The 9,395-nt window shown below is 42.3% G+C and overlaps 1 protein-coding gene across 1 annotated transcript; it reads left to right on the forward strand.

The window, feature by feature from the left end:
* Positions 1–4,853: 4,853 nt before the first annotated feature.
* On the forward strand, positions 4,854–9,313 carry LOC134645893 (GDP-Man:Man(3)GlcNAc(2)-PP-Dol alpha-1,2-mannosyltransferase-like). The gene is made up of 6 exons (XM_063499518.1): positions 4,854–4,931; positions 5,221–5,442; positions 5,750–5,952; positions 6,262–6,430; positions 7,637–8,256; positions 8,417–9,313. Exons 1-6 carry the CDS (start codon positions 4,876–4,878, stop codon positions 8,698–8,700), a joined length of 1,554 nt encoding a protein of 517 aa, XP_063355588.1. The 5' UTR covers positions 4,854–4,875; the 3' UTR covers positions 8,701–9,313.
* The last annotated feature ends 82 nt before the right edge of the window (positions 9,314–9,395 follow it).

The following is a 9,395-nucleotide window of genomic DNA, read 5'->3' on the forward strand; positions in this document are numbered from 1 at the left end:
CTTACAAAACCACTTTCCAAAGAGCCCACATGCTGCCACCCACTGGTAATTTTTCTCCTGGTGACCACTTGACTGTTTCCATCTATTTTAAGATGTGACTAATTACAAACAAAACTGGAGTACATAATATGTCCACTAAAGTGTTTTTGCATAACTTAACTAACATGCCATTTTAAGCCTTAGTGTGTTATTCTGCTAGGTTCTTAGCAACTCAGGACTATAGTAAATGCTAACTAAATCATATTTTTGATGTTTCTCAAACTTTTAATAATGTTCTGGTGATAAAAATGATAGAATTACTGTTGGTCTGGTCCCTAAGCCCGGCCACACTGTTACAGAAGCTTATCTGTTTGGCTTATTGCCATAGTAACTTAAGGGCACTATATCTGATTTAGTTACCAGCACTACTTTCCTTGATAGATGTTATTACCTGGTTATAGGTCAATCAATGGTATTCTGCACTCTCATTGGTAGTCACTTCAATTATTTAACGATTAGTTAGTTATTATTAACCTCTGGTTCTCTTCCACAGTGTGTCTTTTGTCCTGTCTCCCTTCTCTCACCCTCAACCGGTCACAGCAGATGGCCGCCCCTCCCCGAGCCTGGTTCTGCTGGAGGTTTCTTCAGGTTAAAAGGGAGTGTTTCCTTCCCACTGTCACCAAATGCTTGTTCAAAGGGGTTCATATGATTGTTGGGTTTTTCTCTGTATTATTGTAAGGCCTTTACCTTATAATACAAAGCGCCTGTTGTTGAGGCGACTGTTGTTGTGATTTGACTGCTGCTGTTATAAATACATACGTTTTTTCAATGGACAAATTTCAAAGTGGAAAGCTCTCTTGAAAAAAGAAATGGCCTTCTGTTGGCTGTGGTCACCAGAGGAATACAAAAGAAGAACAGAGCACATTCTCACATACATAAATCTTCCTTTTAAAAACAAACGAAAAAACAAAAAATTGAAATGTCGTTGTCTAAATTCAAACCAAAACTGCTGAATCACTTAGTGTTGCTCAAATCTGGTCTGAGCAGCATTAAGTGGATCATTTCAAGTCATCTGGTGAGTCAGTGACATCCAACCCAAAATGGAGCATCACATGGTAATGATGTCAGGTCAACATCTGGCTGATGTTAAAGAAAAGAAAAAAGTGACAGATGATCAATGTTAAATTGTGTTGTAATAACTGCATTTTCTGCAGCCATGTGTAATTTTTTTAAAGTAGACTCCTGGATGCGTAAATAACAGGAAGTGCACTGCGCAATATCTGTGTCTAAACTCTGAGCACAGTCTGTTCCTCTTTCTCAACATATCTTTATTTTTATTTTACCCTTTCATAGCAGAGAAGACACCAATGAAATAAATAGCATTAATGAGTCATTTTTATTTAATGTCCCAGTAAGCGATGAAGCTAGACTAGCACCGTCAGTTACCATTAACACACCTTTGCTTTTCCTGCCTTGACATGTCAAAACAGCTGCTATGAAAAGGCTGTTTGTGTTTAGATGCACATTTATTAATACAGTTCATACATGGAATGAAGAACAGCCAAAGCATCAGATCCATATGGAGCAACAAAGAAACTGTGACCTTTCTCATGTCAGAGAAACTAAACTGGACTGGACAGTTAGTGCCACCTGCTGCTTGTCTCAAGGAAACAGCTGGTGTCAACATGAAGGCAAAGAAAAAGGTTTTAATGAGCTCATTTCTTGAACTCAATAGATGAGATACATTTATAAATAATAAATTAACTGCAAGGCTTTGAAATTTCACATATTTACAGATCCTAAGTCACAAGTAATTTTTGCATTTGTATAAATGTGCAACCTGGTTTTGCTCGTTCACAGGCTGCAGTGCAGGAGGGGCACAGTAAATGTTGGTTTTTGATCACTGTGGGGTGCACACAGCTGGTATTTTTGAATCTACTCAAGCATGAGCGACATTGCTTTTTGCCTCCTACATGGCAGCAGGTGCTTTGACACCTCTGAATGTGGATGGGGCAGGTTTGAGGGGATCCGTCAGGCAGCAGGTTTACAACTGCGTCCGAGAGCAGGCCTCGGGCCACATTTGCACCGTTCTCACAAACAGAGTCACTGAGGGCTTCCACTGCAAACTACTGCAAACACCCTACCCCCACTCCTCCAAAAAACAAAAAACTCAAAGTCAAGTGTCATTGCAATGTGTCGCTTCCTGTTTATCCTGATCTGAGAAGGTGTCGGTTGCTAGTAACTAACTAAAGTTGCTGTTTTGCTAAATTATAACTGCAAAGATGCTTAGGCTCGTACCTCAGAGATTTTACCTACAGGAAAAATCACCAACATAAACTATTGATTAATCATGTTTTGTTAATTGGGGTACTATTTACTAAATGTTTATCAAAAAAGGCTCATTTGCATCATATAATATGGACTGATCTTGGATAAATGTGCAGTGAACCAACAGAGGCTCATAGTCCATAACCAGGAATAGTCCTAACCTTTGTGTTGTTTGTGCTTCCAGCTTACATCATGACGTTGTATTTACACTAATATTCTGATGGATTTGAATACTGCACCTTTCATAAGTAGGCCCAAACTACTTCACCCATCAGGGAGTCAAATTTGTTCATGGTGCCCCAAATTAACACTTTATACTGTAAAATGAACGATATGTGTTTGATTAATAGTCTATATTTGCCTTATCTGACTTAAAAGCTCCCTCTTATCTCACCACCACCATCACACTGGGATTCCCCTGGAAATGTCTCACAGAGTAAGCCTACTGAACCTCTTCAGTAGAGGCGCTTCGTGTTTCTAACAAGTTTTATGAAGCCTGTGTCGCCTCAGGTCTGACCTCGCTAGAAGAATTTGGACTTTCAGGCACAATATCCCATTGCCTGTTAGTATCACATTAGCAACTCTTTGCTACATTCAGAACTTACTCTACACCCAGCTGGTAAACACTAATATGCATTCATAATCATCTGACAGTTCATACTACATACTACAGTTGTAGGTGAAGACACTGGTTTCTCTTTAAGACATTCTGTTCAGCCTATAGTAGTGTCAGATTTTATACACAGGTTGTTTTCATGTAAGATCTAAACCTGGAAGGTAACAAGTATTGTACAACTTCCAGGACTCTGATTATAAATATCAAAAACCATACCTGATTTAAATTTGATATCTCCCTTTCCAGGTTGGCTCCTTGTGCATCTCTTGACCACTTTCATTTTAGCTGCACTCATGGGCTTCAAACTTGCGCAGCATGGAAACATGGGTTTCTTTTGCAAACTGACCCAGTTCAGTGTGGAGGAGCATCACTGGTAATGAGACTGAGATCTCTGGCTTGAATCCTGAAAACAAAAGAGTCTGCAGTGGCCAGAAGGAAGCAGAACAAGTCAGAAGCATGACTGGGAGCATATAGGGAGAGATCATCAGTGTGAGGTTCTACTACTGTATGATCCTGCAGCACCTACAGCAGAACGCTGTGAATTTTATGGTCCTCCAATAATAATAATGTAAGATAAATGTGAAATCATTAAAGCAGTAGATTAGTGAAAGCATTACATTCCTTCATACAAAGCAACAAAACACAAAAACACAGCATGTTTTCTGTGTCAACAGCAGGTACCTATTATCCATTATATAATCATACAGTATGATTGTCACCAGAATGGTTCATATTTTTTCTACAGACACAGGAAGACGCTCCTGGTTTTGAATGCAAAACCCAATCAAATCTGTGTTTCCTCCCTTGAGATGCTCTGGCAGGCCTTTACTGCTTCTCTGTCTGCTTGTTTGAAGGTTATTTTCTTAATCAAGGGAGAAATTCTCCAATCATCCCCTTTAGCTGTCTTCTGTGCTCTTTTGCACCTTTTGGAGTTGCTGAGTTAGCCTGTTCAGAATCAGAGTCAGAAATACTTTGTTAATCCCAGAGGAAACAGCATGGTCACAGTTGTTCCACAACAGTAAGAAGAGTAAGAAATATTATTTGTAATAGTGATAAGTTAAAGTATCAATATTATATATAATACATTATACTATAGAATAGCTTTAATGTCTCTAAATCTCTGCCTAAATAAATAAATAAATCTGGGTAAATTCCCAGATGATTCCAGATGACCCCCCTAACCCCCTTGGAAATTACACCCCTGGCATTGATACTCCAATCAATACTCTAAATTCAAGTTCAATATATAGCCCACTGAATTTTGTAAATAATTCATTTTTGGGGTAAATTAAAAAAATACAAATCAAACACACACTATGAAATTTGTGTGTAACATCTACTAAAAAAAAAACCAATTCTCTCTTTTGATCTAACAAATTATTGTAGAAATAACTGTAGAATGAGTAATCACAGTGATTTAGTGGTCATTAAATTGTGTTCAGAATTTAAAAATACTGATTTATCTCATAAATCCGTTCTACATAAGCTGCCTTTCTAAGTTAAAAGTATTGGTATTGTTATTGCCAATACTAGCCCTGTAGTTACTCCCAGCTTTAATGAAACTTTGAAGTGTATCATAAACAGGAAAATGATATTTGTCTTCAGAATAAAAGTTGTGCCTAACTCCTGCACCTAACAAATTTCCAACAGGTGCGACTTTTACTTTGAAGGACAACTTTAATGGTTTCTGGTTTGCGGGCACTCTTCACAGTTTCCCTCAGGGAGAAGCGAGTCCCTCTTTACTCCCAAAATATGAACTCAAAGTTCACCACCCAGTGTTTAATGGTACATTCATTATACCCGTGCAAACTCCCCTCCTCTGACCTCCGTTGCTACGCAGGAAAGTCACGTGTCGATGACGTGAACGTAAACAAAGGCTGAACCAATCACAGTCGGTCAACTCCGGCAGCTGACAGTTACTTCCGCTAGTGTCACGGAGTTGTGTTGTCAAAATGGGACACGACAACCACCACCACCACTTATCTTTGTGTTTTTGTGATTTAATGAGGTAGGAATTGTCTCGCATGTGTTGCTTTATTTGCACTTCAGTGATAAAATGGTGTACAAAGAGCTGGTGCTACCCCCCCCCCCCCAAACAAACAGGAAAAGTATTGTTGAGAGCTAACTTTAGCTTAACTAGCAGCTAGCTGACTTATCATTAGCGTAATCAACAGTAATAACAGATTTACTGTCGCCTGTCCAGTTCTAACGATAGTAACAGATTAATAATTATCTTGAGTAGAGCTTGTTTTTAAGTGTCACACATTGCCAGTCCTCTTTTTTCCGTCCCTCCGCAGGCTGCTGTGGTCGCTGCTGGTGCCATGCCTCTACCTGAGCCTGATCCTGACCCTCGTCCTCCTGCTGCTCCTTTTGGGGGTCCGCATGTGGCTGCAGGGGCGCCGCAAGGCCCGCCGGGCTCAGGATGATGGCCCGGCGGTGGCTTTCTTCCACCCCTACTGTAACGCGGGAGGAGGCGGGGAGCGGGTCCTCTGGTGCTCCCTGAGGGCCCTCATGCACCGGTAAAATATTTAAAAATAATTTTAAGGGAAAGTATGTCTCACGTTTGTTGTTGTTTGTAGGTTGAAGAGGAAGTCACTTCTCTTCCAGCTCTGTCCTTGATTTCACAGCTATGTTTGGTTGAAACTACCTCTACCATTGTCTCCAAGACCCACAGACCATCTAGTGAGACCATTTAGAGCAGCTTCTTTGCTCTCTAGCAAATAGTATAGTACAAGTGACTGCTTTTAAAAACATAAGCTGACCCTCAGACCACAGAGATAAACCCGAAGTTTAAACACTAATGTAGAGTTTCTGCCTTTATCCCAGATATCCCGGCGTCTCCTTTGTGGTTTATACGGGTGACCAGGGAGTGACCGGTGAGCAGATTCTGGAGGGAGCCCGGCAGCGATTCAACATCACACTGCCTCGATCAGTCACCTTTATCTTCCTGCGTCACCGTGTACTCGTGGAGGCCAGCTCTTACCCTCACTTCACCCTGCTGGGTCAGAGCGCAGGCTCAATGTTCCTCGGTAAGATCTGGGCTAAAATGGAAGACTAAATAAATTCAAGTACTCATTTATATTACAGTAAGATTTTTTTCTTTGATTTAATATATGGGAACAAGATGATGTATATTTCTAACATTTGCTTTCATTGTAGTCTCCACCCTATTTTGCTAACGTTTCTGCAAACATGAAACACATGATGTGTATGTGATTCCTTCATATAGATGTGATCCAGTGCTGTGGATCATATGTTTTGAATTTTACTGAATTTATTCTTTTCTGTGGGATCAACAGGTTTGTAAGTTGAAGTGACGCAGTGTGTGTGTGTTTTAGGGTGGGAGGCACTGACGGCCTTCGTTCCTGACCTGTATGTGGACTCGATGGGCTACGCCTTCACCTTGCCGATCTTCCGCTACCTGGGAGGCTGTAAAGTGGCAAGCTACGTTCACTATCCCACTGTCAGCACCGACATGCTGTCTGTGGTCAGAGAAAGGAACCCAAGGTAAAAGTGAATTTAGACACAGCTCCATTTAATCCAGAGCTTCCCAAAGTGTGGGGCCCGCCCCCTAGGGGGGGCGCAGAGCCATTGCAGGGGGGCGCGGTATGAAAAGGGGGGGAAAAAAAACCCCAAAACGCTTGGACACTGCTAGCACGGGGCGCCCACACAAAGGCAAAGCAGGAGATGAAGCATAGCTGAATATGTTTCCAAACCAACTTCATTCTAAGCCAAAGACTAGAAAATATGGTGAAGCATATCTGCCCTTTGGTTTCACCTGCACAAGTGCCAAGGTAGGTCTCCCCTGCAGAATTGGTTTTCCCTTCGTCGGGAGCATGCGCTGGGCTGTTCAAATCACGGACAAACAGTATCCTACATTCTTGATTTTTAGTTCACAAACACTTGTTGTAATGACTAACTACTCCTGACATTTTGGAGATGTTAGCTCTTTATACAGTAAAGTTACAGTGGGATACAAATAATATCAGGCTGATCCTGCCACGATTTGTTCCCCCAGTTCAAACATTTCCCCGGGGCAAACATTTTTCTTGTAAAACAAAGGGGGTCTAGCAAAAAAAGTTTGGGAACCACTGATTTAATCCAACAACAGCAGCTTACAAATAATGTACAGCAGGCAAAAAAATAAGATCAAATAATCTCAGGCTTACTCTACACGGTTGTGTTGGTTAACAATGGTCACTGTCAAATTAGGCAAGTACAGAGTGATAAGTTCTTGCATTGACTGAAATACATGACTGGTTATCCGTTGCTCATCAGTCAGTCGTACTTGCTGTCTGGTACTGTGTTTGATGTCATCAGGTAGGACACCACCAGTGGCTTCTCCTGAGAAAAAACAAACACTTGCTCTGTGCTTTTATTAGTCACGCTCACAGAAGAGGACCTTAGGCTCCATCTTTTACCATCTTAAAGTGCTGCGATTGCAACTCTCTGAGTGGTAATCATGGACAGAAAGAGTAATTGAAAAAAAATTATCCAGCCTTTCTGTAAAATGAAAACAGAATTGCTACGTACACGATGTGTTCAGTGTGGAGTGTGTAACTAGATTTGCCCTAAGCTATTTGGTTGTGCTGTATGAAAGCGTCCCAGGCATTTGAGGCTAATCCAATCCTGACCTGTAAATGTTCTGTTGTGTGATTACTCTTGCCCAAAAAAACAAAAACCTTACCTTTCATCTTCGTCTTTATATTTCAGATTCAACAATGCTGATTTCATCTCAAGAAACCCCATCCTGAGTGCATTGAAGGTGGTGTACTACTGCTGCTTTGCTCTGCTGTACGGCCTGGCCGGCTCCTGCAGCGACGTCATTATGGTGAACTCCACCTGGACGCTGGGACACATCCTCGCTCTGTGGCGCTCTCCGAGCCGCACCAGCATCGTCTACCCTCCATGTGACATCAGGGCCTTCCTAGATGTCCCGCTGGAGGACGAGGATGAGATGGAGGGCTGGGAGGAGCTTGGAAGAGAAGAAGAGGACGGCGGCAGAGGGGACAGGAAGCGCCACTCCATTGTGTCGGTGGGTCAGTTCAGGCCAGAGAAGGATCACCAGCTCCAGATCAGAGCATTTCGCAAACTGCTAGACAGGAAAGGGGACGGCCCAGGGGGGAGAGAGTCTCTACGGCTGGTGCTGATTGGCGGATGCAGGAACCAGGAGGATGAGGAGAGGGTGTTGATGCTGCGGGGACTCTGTCAGGAGCTGGGCATCGCTGACCATGTTGAATTCAAACTTAATATCCCCTTTGAGGAGCTGAAGAGAGAGCTGGTGGACGCCACCATTGGTCTGCACACAATGTGGAATGAACACTTCGGCATCGGTGAGGACAGCATGTGTTACTAAAACCGTACAAAGTATTTCTTTTTCAATAGTACTTACTGCACAGTTTTCCACAGAAATGAGTGAATGAAAAACTTAACAGTAAGACTTTTGTATCAGATCAGCCGGTCTGAACATTAATCCTCCATCTTTGTCTCCAGGTGTGGTGGAGTGTATGGCCGCAGGCACCATCGTTCTTGCCCACAAGTCTGGAGGTCCAAAGCTGGACATCGTGGTGCCGTACGAAGGCAGGCAGACGGGCTTCCTGGCTGACAGTGAGGACAGCTATGCGGCTGCCATGGAAACCATCCTGTTGTTGTCACCAGCCGCTCGACTGGAAATGCGCCGTAATGCCAGGGACTCTGTAGAACGATTTTCCGACCAGGAGTTTGAGTCTTGTTTCCTGGCTGCCATGGAGCCTCTGATGGGTACTCTAGAGCGATGAGTTAAAACAGATGAGGTGCCGAGTCCACCAGGGACCAGAACGTTGTTGGTCTTTTAAATAGTGCTACACACATATATAGGATTGAACAGTGAGGGTCATGTGTATGTTTAAAACTGCTTAAGCTTGAAGGTTTAAGTGTGATGAGGTGGATCATTTTCAGCTTAATAATCTCACAAAGCAAGTCAACATCATCAAGACAAATTCGGGGTGGACACCCAGAGAAATAATTGGGATGAATAAACAAAACCAACAAAGAGTGTAGGACTGTGCGTGTGTCAAACTTGTGTGAAAGTCTTCAGTGACAGCAGAGCTGGAAGCACGATGACGGGGAAAAAAATCAGGTGAAAAATCACATTCTGTTCACCTCCAAACTGAGTCATGTGTTGATATGACTTTACATAAAAAATTACAAGACACCTTGAGGTTCAGGAAATATCCTCTTTAATCTCATAATTATAGCTATTATTTATGTTCTCTGTCATATACGCTCCAGGAGCAATTTAGGCAACCCTGGATATCCGGAGATCACCTGGGTTTTGTTAGGATGTGCAACAATGGACACTCATAAAAGGTAAAAAAAGACAACAATGAGGCGAGATCATCGAAAGGTAAAGCTAGGTAACAATGAAAAAGAACGTTAACAGAGTTCTCACATAAAAACGAGAGAGGTTTTAACATTCCCCGATGAACGTTTA

Source organism: Pelmatolapia mariae, linkage group LG16_19, assembly GCF_036321145.2.
Source record: "Pelmatolapia mariae isolate MD_Pm_ZW linkage group LG16_19, Pm_UMD_F_2, whole genome shotgun sequence".
Taxonomy (NCBI): domain Eukaryota; kingdom Metazoa; phylum Chordata; class Actinopteri; order Cichliformes; family Cichlidae; genus Pelmatolapia; species Pelmatolapia mariae.